The sequence below is a fragment of the Carassius gibelio genome, chromosome A2, assembly GCF_023724105.1.
Source record: "Carassius gibelio isolate Cgi1373 ecotype wild population from Czech Republic chromosome A2, carGib1.2-hapl.c, whole genome shotgun sequence".
In the NCBI taxonomy this organism is placed as follows: Eukaryota; Metazoa; Chordata; class Actinopteri; order Cypriniformes; family Cyprinidae; genus Carassius; species Carassius gibelio.
Window position 1 is genome coordinate 27,372,036 of NC_068372.1, and position 17,447 is coordinate 27,389,482.

The window sequence follows — 17,447 nt, forward strand, 5'->3', positions numbered from 1 at the left end:
ATTATATGGAAATTAATGTGTCTTTTTACCTTAAACAGCAAAAACACATTTCAATAAACCAAATACACAAAATAGTGTTCTTTTTAACAACATCATCTGACCCCTTTAAGATTTACATAATATTCTTTGAATCTGTTTCAAAAGTTAAAATAAGTACATTGATTATTAATGCCTATTACAATGATTATTTTAATAGGCTGTGTGTTTGCTCTCCAGATGAAACACCTCTTCATCTTTCCCCTGATTCCAGCTCATTTTGTTACTTTCCAGTCCCATGCTCTTCAACTTATCACTTATCTGGAAAACCAGCAAGAAAAAAATCAAACAAAAGTATGTCCTACTTATAGGCTATACACAAACATACATATACAGGTCTTTCTCAAAAAATTAGCATATTGGATAAAAGTTCATTATTTTCCATAATGTAATGATAAAAATTTTACTTTCGTATATTTTAGATTCATTGCACACCAACTGAAATATTTCAGGTCTTTTATTGTTTTAATACTGATGATTTTGGCATACAGCTCATGAAAACCCAAAATTCCTATCTCAAAAAAATTTGCATATTTCATCCGACCAATAAAAGAAAAGGGTTTTTAATACAAAAAAGGTCAACCTTCAAATAATTATGTTCAGTTATGCACAAAAATACTTGGCCGGGAATCCTTTTGCAGAAATGACTGCTTTAATGTGGCGTGGGATGGAGGCAATCAGCCTGTGGCACTGCTGAGGTGTTATGGAGGGCCAGGATGCTTCGATAGCGGCCTTAAGCTCATCCAGAGTGTTGGGTCTTGCGTCTCTCAACTTTCTCTTCACAATATCCCACAGATTCTCTATGGGGTTCAGGTCAGGAGAGTTGGCAGGCCAATTGAGCACAGTAATACCATGGTCAGTAAACCATTTACCAGTGGTTTTGGCACTGTGAGCAGGTGCCAGATCGTGCTGAAAAACGAAATCTTCATCTTCATAAAGCTTTTCAGCAGATGGAAGCATGAAGTGCTCCAAAATCTCCATAAAGCTTTTCAGCAGATGGAAGCATGAAGTGCTCCAAAATCTCCTGATAGCTAGCTGCACACTTTTTCCTTCCCACAGACTTCCCACTGAGGTGCCTTGATACAGCACTCTGGGAACAGCCTATTTGTTCAGAAATTTCTTTCTGTGTCTTACCCTCTCGCTTGAGGGTGTCAATGATGGCCTTCTGGACAGCAGTCAGGTCGGCAGTCTTACCCATGATTGCGGTTTTGAGTAATGAACCAGGCTGGGAGTTTTTAAAAGCCTCAGGAATCTTTTGCAGGTGTTTAGAGTTAATTAGTTGATTCAGATGATTAGGTTAATAGCTCGTTTAGAGAACCTTTTCATGATATGCTAATTTTTTGAGTTAGGAATTTTGGGTTTTCATGAGCTGTATACCAAAATCATCAGTATTAAAACAATAAAAGACCTGAATATTTCAGTTGGTGTGCAATGAATCTAAAATATATGAAAGTTTAATTTTTATCATGATGGAAAATAATGAACTTTTATCCAATATGCTAATTTTTTGAGAATGACCCGTATATGTATAAACACATAGATGTACATACCACATTTAGAAAGGAAGTCTGTTGTGAAGGATCATTCAATGTGCATTTTCCATTACAGGACAATTTCAACCGTACAACCTGTTTTCTAATTAACTTGTCAGCTAGAGAAATGCAGGGTTAAAGAAAACATAGAAAATAAATCAATTAATAAAATCATATAATCACAGTTGTTTTTAATCTCTGTTTAAAAAATGACCAACAAAACTCACCTCCATAGCAGATAAAAGGCTGCTTTAGATCACAGTTGTATTGAGACCATCTCCCAGAATTGGTTCTTGACATGCCAGCACAGTTAGTAGGCGCTAAACTCTGTAATGGTTGATCTGCTGCCCAGTATCTAAAACTGAGTTTCGTTTGATCAGACCACTGCCAAGAGTCCAGAAACAGACCGATCCAGAGTGATGATTCATTACTGATCAGATTCTGCTGCTCTGGGCTGCTGATACTCGCCAGATCAGTGTGTTGTTGTCTGCAGTAACTCTGAGCATCTCTCCATGTCATAGCAGTCTCATTAATAATAAAACCAGTGCTATCTGTTCAGAAACACAAGATAAGGACCAGCCCTCAGTCAAGAATCAGCTAAAGTGGAAAAACAAACTCAAACTAAGAGGACTCACCATTGAAACACACAAATGGGAGAGCAGTGCTGCAGCTCTCATCATACCAGCTTCCATTAAAACTCCTCACACACTCCCCATCACCACTCGGTTCTCCTGGATACCACATACTGTACTGGGAGATTGCACCATCTCCCATAGACCAGACCCAGAGATCTTCTGTCCCAGCACTGAGACCTATCCATACTGAACCACTGTATCCAGGATCCACTGTATTTACTAGCTTGTTCACATTAGTCATGTTGTCAGCAGTGGCCAGATCATAGAATCTCGCTCTGCAGTAACTCTGAGCATCTTGCCAAGTCATAATTTCATTCATATACTGGTATGCGCGGTACGGAGACTTGGGCCCTATGACAAATTGAGATGACAAACAGGAATGTAAGAATCATAAATACTTTTATGGTGACACAATCATGATTAAATATTTTTGCTTTTCAATGAGTGTTTACGTTTTACAGTAAAAAAAAACTTGATTGGTATCAGAGTATAATGTGCACATAAACACATTCATAGTTAAAAGCACAAAAGACAGAAAATGGAGAAACAACATCTCATTTCTTTTGATTAAAGAAATCCTCACATCCATGGCAGATAAAAGGACGCTTTAGATCACAGCTTGAACGAATCCATTTTCCAGAAACAGTTGTTGACATGCCAACACAGTCACCAGATCCTGAACTCTGGGATGGTTGACCCGATGCCCAGTATCTGAAGAAGTTGCTCCATTTGTCAGACCATTCCCAAGAGTCCCGGAACAGACCAATCCAAATCCATGCTGACGATGGAACAATACTCTTGAGCTGATTCTGTTCCTGAGAGTTGTGGATGGTGGGCAGATCTATATAATGCTGTCTGCAGTAGCTCTGAGCGTCCATCCAGTTCTTCCACATCTCTACCAAGATGTAACTAGTGCCTTTTATCAAAAGAGAAAAAATAAGAATATGGTCTCATCTCTTTTTCTCAGCTGAACTGAGTATGAGTTACTGAATATAGTAACTTACCATTGTAGCACACAAAGTAAATCGGATTTGAGCACTGGTAAGTATGCCAAACTCCATAGGCAAGAAAAGCGCATTCGTTTAGATTGTTTGGTTCTCCTGCATCCCAGGCATTGTACTGTGCAAGTGTATCTTCTCCCTGAGACCACCCCCAGCGTTTCTGTGTCCCCCTCTTCAGTCCTATCCACACTGATCCACTGTATCCAGCATCCACTATATTTATCAGCTGGCTTGCATCACTCATGCGGTCTATAAAAGCCAGGTCAGTGTGCTTCGCTCTGCAGTAACTCTGAGCCTCTGGCCACGACATTCTGGCATTTATATAGTAGTACATACGAGAAAGACCGGAAGTGGTCTTAAAGAGACCTGTGAAAGTATTTATATTGCTGTTTGTTTCTATGAAGCATATGCATTCACATGTACATTAAAACCATTACAAATGACCACACCAACCTGACAGCAGAAGCAGCACAAACAGACTCCCGTCCATGACTGTGGATCCTCTCTGATGTTTTCTAAGAAGAGATAATCAAATATACTGTAGATTTTCTATTAGAAATAAGACTGAATACACATGGTGCACTCCAAATTTATTGCAACTTCAAATATTTGGTCTTTTCATTTTCTTAATATGTTACATTACACTGTGGCTGGATGTTGTTGATATCAAGAATTAAGCTGTACACATTTTCTATAGTCTCTGCCTCAAACAGCACCACACACTCACTGTCATATTACAAACAAAACTGCAACTTTCTTAGTCTTGTAAGATTTAGAACAAAGCTAGATTACAAAGTACAGATGGGGATAACTATTCCTGTATTTTACATGTACATTTTATTTATTAATTTCCCAGATACTTTTATCCAAAGCATTTTTTATTGTATTCAAGGTATAATATACATTTGATCTTTTCATGCTTTCACTCAAATCAGTGAAATCCATTTTGTTGTAAGTGACATGCTGTTTTTGCTTCAGGAACACAAATGTACTTTTACTAACACGCACTTGAGTATCAGATATAATGAGTATCAGAATGAGATTAGGAGATTCAGTCTGCACCATAACATACTGTAATATATTATCTGAAAGCATGTCTTAAATGTTTCAGTTCTTTACCTTAAAAACTATTATGCACTGAATGCTTTTGCCCTCAGGTCAAACAAAATACAATCATATGCTTATTTTTGTGATGAGCCATTTCACATTCAAATACTGTAGCTCATCGTCACTGAAGATGTTTTTTCCACTGGTCACAAAGTCATGCACAAAAAAAGAAAAGAAAAAAAAAAACTATACATATTGTATAACCATCTTCAGAACATCTAAAACACATTTTTTTTTTTATAATTCGGATATTCTGTAGAGGACATTATATTTTTGTGAACTTCTCTGAGACTGGACTCATTTTCAAATTGCTTGTCCTAAATGAACATCTCAGAACAACTTTGTTGGGGTTTGAAAGCAGAATATGATTTTCTGTTTCGAGAATTGCATCAGTTTCATACATGTCCACTGTTGAGGACACCAGGACATAGTTCATGCTTATCAGGCATTTCAGTGATTCATAAGTAAATTGAGAAATAAACCATGTATTCATATTTCTATAAAATATAATGAAAATGTAATTATCATTATTATACTTCCTTTTTCATTACATGTTGCCCAAGGAACAAATGAGAGACAATAAATAGACACATTGATTATAAAAGGAAAACCCATTTTGGACATTTATCAAAAAACATATTGTGTAAAGTAAAACAGTATATCAATCATGTTCTAATATCTTTAAAACCATAGTTGAGAATCTTTATACAAATCTTTGTGCAGAAAAGAGTTCAAGTGGAAGTTTCATGCAGATGTCAAAGTCCTGAAAACTCTTATTTCCATTAGATGCATATTAAATGCAGGTGATAGTATGCATACAAAATGCAAAATAAACATATTCTCTAAATTATTTTTCGCAATATTATTCTCATATCTGTATTAAATAGAATGAGCTAAGGACAAAAACACTCAGGAAAATTTGTACATTTGCCTGACTGTTTTTTCCTTAGCTTGTTCTATTTAAATATATAAACATTGTTTTGATAAAGAATCTTGTTTTTATTTTCTTATTTACCAAAACCTGGACTCCTCTACATAGGACATAGAAAAAAAAGAAAATAAATGTAAAAAAGATTAAAAGATTAAAAAAGATTAAATTTACCAGTCAAATCCATACCAACTACTAACATTAACTAACTACATTGTTGCCAGATCTCACCAAATGTGTTTATAAATAAATTGGTCATATTCAAATAATTGGTGATAATCAAATTTACACGCTAAAAATACAAAAATTAGTAACAACTATCATAACATTTTTAACCTTTGGATTCAGAATGAAATAAATTCATCATTTTAATTTACAAATTAAATAGGAAACAAATACAGAAATATGTGAAAGTCTGACAACTCTATAAATATAACAGATGATGTTAATGTGGCAAATGTAGTCCTATTCCATGCAATTTTTATAGGTCCAACAGAGGTTACAATATATATATATATATATATTTAGCGTGTTTGGATGTTAAATAAATTATATGTAAGAACCTGCTCTTTCAGATGTCATGTAAATATAAGTACATACAATAATGGACAGACATAAAAATCCGTACCTTAATTTTTCCTGCAAGTCCTCTGTATTTCTTACACAGAAACTTCTACAGTAGCTTATTCATAGTTGGCTAGAATTATAATGTTATAATTCACTCAAGTTGAAACACTATATCCAATTCATTTATGATAAACCCACCCCTAAACAGCAAGTAAAACCTGGTTGGTCACTACATACTGATAAGTCTAAGTGGGTGGTTCTTGAGCAAAACAGAATAAGCTGCAATTTTGGACCAGGTCTTTAGCCATTTAATCGAACAAATCAATATATATATATATATATATATATATATATATATATATATCTATATATATATATCTATATATATATATATATATATATATATATATATATATATATATATATATATATATATATATATATATATAGATAGATATATATATATATATATATATATATATATATATATATATATATATATATATAGATAGATAGATAGATAGATAGACTGATAGATATAGATATAGATATATATACATTTAGCAGATAATAGTAATACTTCATATTAGCCTGCAACTGAAAATGAAATATTATAAAGACCTCTGAGGTGAATGACATGAGGTCTGACTTAACTGAAAACCCTAATTTTCACTTCTATTAAAAATTTCAATTAAATTATATTCACTTTTATTATGTAGTTCAGAATGAGATGGCGAGCTTCATACTGAACCATAACATGTTATATACTCTGAAAACAAATAACTAAAATGTTTACCTGTCACCCTGAAGAACACTTACCAATTTTGCATTTGCCCACTGACATGTAAAGCACAACACAAATATATGTAGATTTTTGTGAAGAAAGAACAAGTAATTTTCATATTCAGATGGGCATTGTATTTTGCTTGTCTTTAAGATATGTTAACATCAGAATGAATCAAAACAGAAACGGAAAAATGGAAATAAATCACAAGGTCTGGGGACAATGATAATCAACTTCATGAAGAAGCCTCACCATGTTTGCTCAACAGAGCAGGGTCTTAAATATTTTTTTAACCTCCGGAAAAAAATGTAAGATGATAAAAACACACCACCTCAATTGCAAAGATGACCCAACAACACTTGCCTTTATTCAGAAACCTGTCTGGTTTGGCTCTTTACTGGAATCACAAAAATGTAAATCCCAGCACCTTAACCTACACTGTACATCTTTAAAAGGTTTTACTTGTATCCATAAATAAATGCAGGATAAATAATTTGTGAGAACTATTTAAGCATACTGCAGCAAAGGATTATATCACATTTTAACGTGATGCCAAGCAGTACATCATTTTCATAATCAAATTGTTCATTTCCACTTAGGATCATGCACGTTGTACCACATTACTTCACACGCACTGGTCACTTGAATTAAAAAAGAAAAATAATCTAGTGCTATTATCACATTACATAAACATGTTGTCTTGAAGATACACAGCATCTCTCTTATTTTATATATATTATCCAAAGCGACTTACAGATGAAGACAGTGGAAGCAATCAAAAACAACAAAAAGAGCAATGATATATAAGTGCATTTATTGAATGAGCACTGAATGTCCGAACTGATTGCACTATATTTTCACTGTTTTTTTATTTTTTTATTTTATTTTATGTAAAGTTTTAAAATTGCTTGTTTTATTCTTGTTATTATTTTTCTTCATTATTATTTTACTTTCTTTTATGTAAAGCACTTTGAATTACCATTGTGTACGAAATGTGCTATATAAATAAACTTGCCTTGCCTATAACAAGTCTCAGGGTAACACAATACACGTAGCATGGGATTTTAAATAATAATATAGCTGCAAGCAGCGATGGCGGGCTCAAGCCATCAGTGCAACGCCACCCCTGTGGCATCAGGTAAATTGTGCCCAGCGAGCACATGCATTCACAATAGCCCTCTGGCAGTCAGGTTTTAAGGTATACGGCAGTTAAAGGGTTAATCCGATCTAGACTTTGAAATCACATTCACAGAACAATCTATATAACTGTAGTAACACATTACAATAATATTGAATTCATAAACATTAACTATGTTAACATGAACAATAATTATTTTAAGATAATTAACAACAATTAGGTTAAGACTTGACCATTGGACAAAAAATGGTGACTGGGTCACGGGGCAGAAGAAAAAAAAACGGTGAAGAAATGACAAAAATAATTGCAAAAGAATTAAGAATTAATGTGAAGATTATTTTTTTGTCAATTCTACAAGACAGACTTTTCAGGATAGGAGATGGAATAAAAATAAGATCCTAAATCTAATGCCAAATTCTGGAAGATATATTCCTCAAAGTGTTGTACAAGAGTCACTCAGAACCCATCTCTTCATAAAGCCTATATATAAAGTCTTAATAAATAGTATTTCACAATACTTCATGCTATTCTAATTAAGTCATTTTGGGGATCTTTCAAGTCTCTCAGAACCTGACACCTTGTTATTCTGGAGACTCCAGGAAAGTTGCAGCTCTGAAAAATTGTGGGACTGTAGACTAAATGCTCCCTGATAGTTTAACACCTAATTCTTCACTTTAATTCTTAATTATTTTCCAGTTAATGTGTTTCTGTTCTTCTCCACTTGTTTTTTTCTGACCCCTCTGACCCAGTGAGCATTTTGCTGTCCAGTGGTCATGTCTTAACTTTGCAATTACTGTACTGTACTTTTTTTTAATATTTCTCATGGGGATCTAATAATTTTGGATTTTCAGTCTGAGTTAAACTCTGCAGACCCGGTACCGGGTCCTAAAATAGAATTCAAATTGTTTGTATTGCATTTGCAACGCCTTCCTTTTATGATATCAGGCCATATATGGGTTCATTTGAAAGCTTAGAGTGTTTTCTTTACAAAGAATACCATTGGGGTTTTATGATACATAAAGATTGTGAATATATATATATATATATATATATATATATATATAATTAAAGTGTACAGTTTACTTTTATTGTATATTGAAATAAATATTTCTGAGTTCTGTATCAATCTGTGTTGTTGTTTGTTTATTTTAATTTTTCTTAGGAAGATAACTGACCCTTTTACTTCGGTACATATTTTCGCTGAGTTTAATACTTTAACTCCAATATTTTTTTTATGTGCTGCATCGTTACTTGTTACAATTATAATAATGTTACGAATCATTCCATTACAAACCACTGCCAGAACTGTAGATGGCAGGTTTGATGAAGCTGCCACATCATTGAGCGAATCAAGCGACACTGCGCGTGCTGACTGAACTGCTGTGAAGAGAGAGATGAACACCGAGCCGAGCCAGATAATGACTCGTTCACGAGTCAAGAGCCGGTTGCATCGTTTCTCGGATGACCAGTAACGTTAGTTCTTTCTGACAGTTCCGATTCAATAAACCAGTTGAAGAAAACAGTTCACCGATTCTTTTGCGCTCGATGCAATGGCGTCCCTGACGACAATTATGAATACTAAAGCCTAAATAGGCAACTTCCTGTTGGGCGGAGCATATGATATGCAATAAGAAAGTTGTTTGGATTGATGAGATCTATATGTGTACTGAGTTTCATACATCTACGAGCAAGTATGTATGATATATGGCCCTCCATATTCCAGGGGGGCGCTGTAAAGCCCCTGTGCCACGCCCGTGTATCAGTCTCTGCCCGGCCCTAATGGCCGCAGATTCCAATGTGTGTGCCAATTTTCATGACTTATTAAGCATGTTAAGGGCCCCAAAAGGGGCCCCCGAGACGTTGGAAAATAATAATAATAATAATAAGAAGAAGAAGAATAAAAAATAATCCTAAGGAAAACAATAGGCCTCTCGCCCTTTGGGCTTGAGCCCTAATAAGAATAATCCTTAGAAAATCAATAGGGCTCTGCGCCCCTTCGGGCTTGAGCCCTAATAATAAATAAAAAGAAAACAGACAGAATTAAAAAAAAGAATAGAGCAAGCTAGTTAGAGGTCTTTACACATACACGCACCCACACATATACAATTGCATAATAAATGAAAAGAAAATAGAATACAAAAAGATTAGAAAGGTAGTTAGATTTTTTTAAAGAATATAATTAGAATAGTGAGTGTTAAAGTTATAGGGTCAAATAAAGATTGAAGAGATGTGCTTAAAGCCGATTCTTGAAGATGGCTAAGGACTCAGCTGCTCGGATTGAGTTGGGGAGGTCATTCCACCAGGAGGGAACATTTAATTTAAAAGTCCGTAAAAGTGACTTTGTGCTTCTTTTGGATGGCACAATCAAGTGACGTTCACTTGCAGAACGCAAGCTTCTAGAGGGCACATAAGTCTGAAGTAACAAATTTCGGTAAATGGGTGCATATATATATATATATATATATATATATATATATATATATATATATATATATATATATATATATATATATTATGCTGTGACTTATTAAATAACAATCCTAAAGTCACATTTAACAAGTGACACCTCTTTTAACTATTTTGAAAAACAAGGCTTAAAGGTATACTCTCCCCCAAAATGAAAATTGTGACATTAAACACCCCCATGTTGTTCGAAACCCATAAAAGCTTTGTTCATCTTTGGATCCAACTGCGGTTGAATGAATGACACGTTTATTGATAAAACTCAGAGGACTTAATCAGCTGGAGCACGAGACAGTCAGCACTCTGCAAGAAAGGTCAGCTTGATGACCTCTTCGGCGACAGCCGCACAGCAGCGGGGAACAGGTGGTGGATCAGCACTGGAAAGCCATAGCCGGAGTCCGAAGGCAATGCAAAGGTAAGTAGAGTCAGCCGCCTGGTAGATGTGGGCTACTGAGTAAAGAGAGGCAAGGCAGGGAAAAAAACAAAAAAACAGGAACAGCAGATTGACTAGACAGAGGGAAAAAATACAAAAACGGAGTCAGCAAACTATGGCTAGCAACGAGAAAGCTTACTTTAACAATGCTTACGGACTGACACAAGACAGCAAACACAAGGGCATGATAAAGGGAAGATAATCAGCGTAAGACAGGGTGCAGGTGAGGGAGAAAACGTTAACAGGGATAACAAGAGGGGCGGAGAAAACATAGCGGGAATAGTGAAACACCTGGCGAGCCAGCCAAACCTAAATCATGTGCTCCAGGAAAGAAAAAGCCTCAGACCCCACTGAGATCATGACAGTACCCCCTCTCCCAGGGATGCCACCAGGCGACTTAAGGGAGGGGCTTACCATGTTTACGGCCTTAAACTGATTTAACCCTGGATACATTGAAAACAGGGTGAACCCGACCAAGAGAGGAGGGCAACTTGAGACGTATCGCAGCTGGATTAAGGACCTTGGTGATCTGGTATGGGCCAATGAACCTGGGTGCCAATTTGCGAGAGACAGCCCTGAGAGGCAGGTCCTTGGTAGACAGCCAAACCTTCTGACCATAGACATAACGGGGCGCTGGAATCCAGTGGCGATCAGCCACTGCCTTGGTCCGTCTAGAGGTCTGGACCAGGGCCTTCCTAGCCTTCCTCCAGACGCTACAACATCTTCGAACAAAGACTAGGGCAGACGGAACTGCAGCATCGGGTTCCTGAGAGGGAAATAAGGGAGGAGAGTAACCAACAGAACATTCAAAGGGTGACATACCTATGGATGCTACTGGAAGAGTATTATGGGAATACTCAGTCCAAGTGAGCTGGACAAAATTCTTGCCAAAAATGGGAGACAAACTGGGGACCCCTGTCAGAGACTATGTCCACCGGAAGGCCATGGATACGGAAGACGTGGTCAATTACCAGTTGGGCTGTCTCCTTGGCAGAGGGGAGTTTGGGTAGGGGCACAAAAGGAACCGCCTTAGAAAAGTGATCCACCACTTTGAGAATAACAGTGTAGCCATTCGAGACAAAATCTAAGGCAATGTGTGACCAGGGGTTGAAGTTGGCCAATGTAGGGACGGTTAGAGACCTTGTTCTGGGCACAAACAGAACAAGCTAATACAAACTGCCTGACATCCTGGCCCATTGAGGGCCACCAAAATCGCTGACGGATGGCAGCCAGAGATCTCCTGATTCCTGGATGGCAGGTGACCTTAGATTCATGACCCCACTGAAGGACCTCAGGGCGTAACACTGCCGGCAGGAACAACCGACTGGCCGGACACTCAACTGGTACTTCCACCCCTTGTCCAGCCTCCTCCACCAGCCGCTCGACGTTCCAGGGGAGAACCCCCATCACTACTCCATCCGGGAGTATAGTCTCGGTAGGCACCTCCTCTCCCAGCCGCTCGAACTGACGGGATAGAGTATCAGGTTTGACGTTCTTAGCCCCAGGCCGGTACGAAAGGGTGAAGTTAAAACGGTCAAAGAAGAGTGCCCAGCGGGCCTGGCGCGGACTCCGCCTCTTGACGGGACGGATATATTCTAAGTTCTTATGATCCGTCCAGACCAAGAAGGGCAGCATTGACCCCTCCAACTAGTGGCCCACTCACCCAAGGCCAACCTCACCGCCAGCAGCTCACGATTGCCTATGTGGTAGTTTCGTTGCACAGGGGTACACCTTTCTATCCTTACTGGAGCGCTGGGACAAGGCCGCGTCTACCCCAACTTCCGACGCATCCATCTCAACAATGAATTGGCGTTCAGGATCTGGAACAGAGAGAACAGGAGCAGAGATAAACCAGGACTTTGAATTATCAAAGGCCTCCTGAGCCTGAGTACTCCAGGTGAACGGTACCTTAATGGAGGTGAGCGTCGTTAGGGGTGCAGCTACCTGGCCAAAATTCCTGATGAACGCCGATAAAAATTGGCAAAGCCCAAGAAACGCTGCAAAGTCCTCCCGGAGGTGGGGACTGGCCACTTGGCGACAGCCTTGACCTTGGCCTGATCAGGCTTGATCTCCCCTGCTGAGACTATAAATCCCAGGAACGAAAGCTAGTTCTCCAGAAGCCGTTGGAGGACCTGGCGCACATGCTGAGTGTGTACCTGAGGGGATGGAGAAAATATGAGAATATCATCAAGGTACACAAAGACAAATCTATTATCATGTCTCCCAACACGCTATTGACCATGCCCTGGAAGACAGCCGGAGCATTAGTAAGCCCAAACGGAAGGACCAGGTATACATAGTGTCCTGTGGGGGTATTGAAGGCTGTCTTCCAGTTAATCACCCTCACGAATACGGATAAGATGATAGGCGTTGCGGAGGTCTAATTTAGTGAAGACCTTGGGTCCCTGCAAAAGTTCAAAGACAGATGACATTAATGGCAAGGGGTACCTGTTCTTTATAGTTATGTCATTTAACCCTTGATAATCAATGCAAGGATGCAGAGAGCCATCTTTCTTCTTAATGAAGAAGAACCCAGTGCCAGCAGGGGAAGATGAGTGGTGGATGAGTCCGGCTTTTAAGGATTCCTGAATGTATGCATCCAGGGCCTCTCATTCAGGACCTGACAGGGAAAAAGGCGACCCCGGGGCGGAGAAGTGACTGGGAGGAGATCGATGGCACAATCAAATGGCTGGTGAGGAGGCAGCGAGGTGGCCCGGGACTTACTGAAAACCAGTCGCAGATCGAAGTACTCCGATGGTACCCCAGTGAGGTCAGCAGCCTCCACCTGCAACATAGGAGACACAGACACAGGAGAAGAGGCAGGACCAAGGCAACATGCATGACACGACTGACTCCATGAAACAATCTGACTGCGGGACCAATCCACATGAGGGCTGTGCTGAGCCAACCAAGGATGCCCCAGAACAAGTCTGTGTTTGATTGTGTTTGATTGCTTCATTAAATACTATTGACTTGCACTTGCTTCCTCCCCTTCTTCCACCGTTACAATAACCCTTTAACAAGGCTTGTAAATGATAAACAATATCGTATTACAAAACCTGTAACACTTTAAAACACGGGTGCACTAATATACATATATTCATTATTAACTAATGTACAGATAATCATGAGCTTGTGTCTCATAAAGAACTAAACCATTCATTACTGATTACTGCATCAGCAACCAAGAGAAAGTCTGATAAATAAATCAAGTACTATATGAATTCCTTAACAACATAATATTAAGCAAATACTGTACATTAATTTGTTAATTACCACAGTGAGTCAAATCTATGCATTTCAACTTCCAGTTGTCTGTTTAACGGAGGCCAGTGAGCAGATGGTATGCAGATAAACCTCACTCTCCTGATCTCAAGAGATGCACTAGCAATTGATGCTAGTGGCAACAGTCATTTAGCCTCCCTTTTAGTGCATCCACCTCCCATGTCAGAGACCTGGTTTTTATGGCCCACTCGGAGCAGGGACAAGGTGTGGCAGAGAGGACCAAGGAGAGAGGGGTTACATCTGCTTTAGTTAATCATTAGGTAATAATTTACAAAGACATCATAATGCCGTTGCCTTACTTGTTGAGCCACATGTCTTTTAGCTCATTGTTAAGTAATATGTTTCATTATGATTAGGGTTTTGATATCCCCACCAAAGTTTGAGGCCTGTGAGAGGTCTGTGTAGCACAGTGAAAAGTGTCAGACAATATACTACTGCAAATCAATTTGTGCTTTACATTGGACATGTTTAATGGAAGTAACAAGCACTTGGAAGGAGTCAAAAATAGAACTGGCCAAAGTTTACTGTTTGGGATTTATTTATAGTGTCATGCCAAAATTCAGTGTAAACAGTGCCATCGATTATTATTCTTTTTATTGTCTTTTGGCATAGTGTCACACCGCACCACTCAAGTCTGATGTAGACACAGTATTACTGAACTGCAGTGGTTGGCCAGGCCGCATATTCTTAATTACCTGCCTTTGAATTGTAAATCTCAAGATTCAGATGTCAAAACCAAAATAACACATATTACGTAACAATGAGTTAAAAGTCAGGTGCCTCAGTAAGTGAAGTTATAACATAATTATGTATTTGCAAATTATTAACTAATTAAAGTATATATATATATATATATATATATATATATATATATATATGTGTGTGTGTGTGTGTGTGTGTGTGTGTGTGCGTGCGTGCGTGTGTGTGTTAACCTTTATTTAACCAGGATAATCTCTTTAAGATAAAAATCTCTTGCAGGAGTTCTGGCCAAGTATAGGCAGCAATTACAACAAAATAAAAACAAATAAAAACAACTGCTCTTCTCCAAGTGACTGCAGAATAGATTTAAAATGTTTCATTGACACCAAAGTTTGTCATTAAAATTTATTTTGGAGTAAATTCCAATCAAATTGAGCTGCGTACACAAAAGCCCTTTTCCCCAGTTCAGTTCTGGCAAATAGAACAGAACTGAGTTAACTGAGTTATGTGAGAGCTAAATTATAATGTATCATTAACAATAATGGCAAGATATTTATACTTTCTTTCTAACTCTGAATCGCATTTCCTTGAATTAATTTAATTAACAGCAGTTTGTATTTTACATTATCTTTTAATCAGATAGACTCTTTATTAGTTGCTGATGTAGTAATCATTAATGAATGGTGTAGTTCTTTATGAGTCATGCATTAGGGGAAGTCGTGGCCTAATGGTTAGAGGGTTGGACTCCCAATCGAAGGGTTGTAGGTTCTAGTCTCGGGCCGGATGGAATTGTGGGTGGGGGTAGTGCATGAACAGCTCTCTCTCCACCTTCAATACCACGACTTAGGTGCCCTTGAGCAAGGCATCGAACCCACAACTGCTCCCTGGGCGCCGCAGCATAAATGGCTGCCCACTGCTCCGGGTGTGTGCTCACAGTGTGTGTGTGTTCACTGCTCTGTGTGTGTGCATTTCGGATGGGTTAAATGCAGAGCACAAATTCTGAGTATGGGTCACCATACTTGGCTGAATGTCACTTTCACTTTCACTTTTTTTAACTTATGATTAGCTGTGCATTAGTTAAGAATGCTTATAAGTGCACCGGTATTGTAAAGTGTTAGCAAAAAACTCATGTGAAACATGAATCATTCTTTCCTGACAACAGAGCAGAGTTATCTAGCAGTTTTGGACATTTTAAGTTGCTGATGGTGTTGATGTGAAAACAAGAATGTGAAATCATCACTGTAAGTGACATTCTGAGACAACAAATGTTGCTTTGAAATTACTGAAATCTTCATGTGAACACTAGGTGGAGACACCACCTCTGCTACTCAAGCCAGGCAATATATTGCATGGTTTACAATTGTATTCGCCATTTCTTACCAGTAGACTTTTAAGAATTAAGGTTATTCATTGGCATCTTTGACTTCATTTGACTTCAACCTTTAACATCCATGGGATATTTCCATTACACAAGAACTGTTCACTGAAACCTATTTAGGGAACCAAAACTGGTTCCTCTGGTATCACTGTGAACCCCCCTTTTGGAACCTTATAGATTGAAATTACCTATGTTCAACTTTAAGTTTGTATAACTGTTCAGAATTGGTAATTACTGTGTAACCTGACATCACATTTATATTACCAAAGTAATTCTGAAAAAATTATGCATTCTTTGAAAACACTGAATGAGTTTGAAGCTACTCAATATGAGAAAAGTGCTAAAGGGTGCAAAAAAGAAGACCACAAAACAGGAAGTCATTCATCATACTTGCAGATAAAACAAAGAGCTCTCAAGTGCAGTTGTTTTTTTTTAATATGTCAAAAGATTTTTTTTACAAAAAGACACCTTGACAACATACTATTTAAAATCACTAACACTGTATACAAATATTATATTATTTTTGAGAATTAAAAAGGAGAAGAAAATGTGCTATGACTTTGATGTGTATGATTAAGCAATAGAAAATTTGAACATACAGAAAATGAGAACCATACTGAAAAACAAAGGGTGTGACATGTTCATTTGAATACAATACACAGCACATTGAGAAAGCAAAACCTCGGGACTGCCCAAGTTCTCTTCTCAAATGCTACAATTCAGTGTGAATGTTTGATGAATTAAGTGTTGTGGCCTGACTGGTTTACTTTTCCAGTAAACTGATGTTTATCTGGTAAATCTGTTTCATCCAATTTTCCTCAAGTGTGCCACTTACTTCCGCATGCACTTTAACAGAAACATCAGAACTGACAAGCTCACATGCTTGTTTCTGTAAAATAATTTCTCTGAATGCTAACAAAACTTTATTTAATTATTATTATTTATTTTTTTTACAATATTAACAAAATATCTAAGGTCCAAAACAAAAGTCTGAAGCAAATTACAATAAAATAATCAAAGCTTATCTGAAAATATATTCATTATTTACACATATTTGAAAATAATAATAACATATCAACTACTGTTTTGGCTTCTCTTTGCTAATTTTTTTGTTGTAATAATATTTTATGTATATGGCGATGGCGATGGCGGGCTCAAGCCATAAGAGCAAATGCCACCCCTTTGGCATGAGGAAAACTATGGCCTACAGTCACAGTTGCATGCCTTTACAGTAACCCTCTGGCATGTTTTAAGGGATATGCCAATTAAGGGTTAATCCGAACCATCAAGACTTTTAAATCACACACACAGAATGATGTCCCCCCTCACAATTCTAACTTTTTTCCTGCAATTGTGAAAAAAAAGAAAAAAAAAGAAAAAAAAAAATTATATATAACTTTAGTAACAGTTTACAATAAGGTTTCATTTATTAACATTAACTATGTTCACACAAACAATAAA

At 37.6% G+C, this 17,447-nt stretch overlaps 1 protein-coding gene across 1 annotated transcript; it reads right to left on the minus strand.

Moving 5' to 3' along the window:
- Positions 1-189: 189 nt before the first annotated feature.
- On the minus strand, positions 190-14,592 carry LOC128023009 (macrophage mannose receptor 1-like). The gene is made up of 12 exons (XM_052610636.1): positions 14,530-14,592; positions 13,245-13,409; positions 12,966-13,029; positions 12,318-12,444; positions 11,802-12,197; positions 3,658-3,719; positions 3,208-3,570; positions 2,787-3,119; positions 2,204-2,554; positions 1,796-2,119; positions 1,587-1,687; positions 190-297 (listed from the first exon to the last, which is right to left on the minus strand). The coding sequence occupies exons 1-12, from the start codon at positions 14,590-14,592 to the stop codon at positions 190-192; spliced, it is 2,457 nt and encodes an 818-aa protein (XP_052466596.1).
- Positions 14,593-17,447: the final 2,855 nt, after the last annotated feature.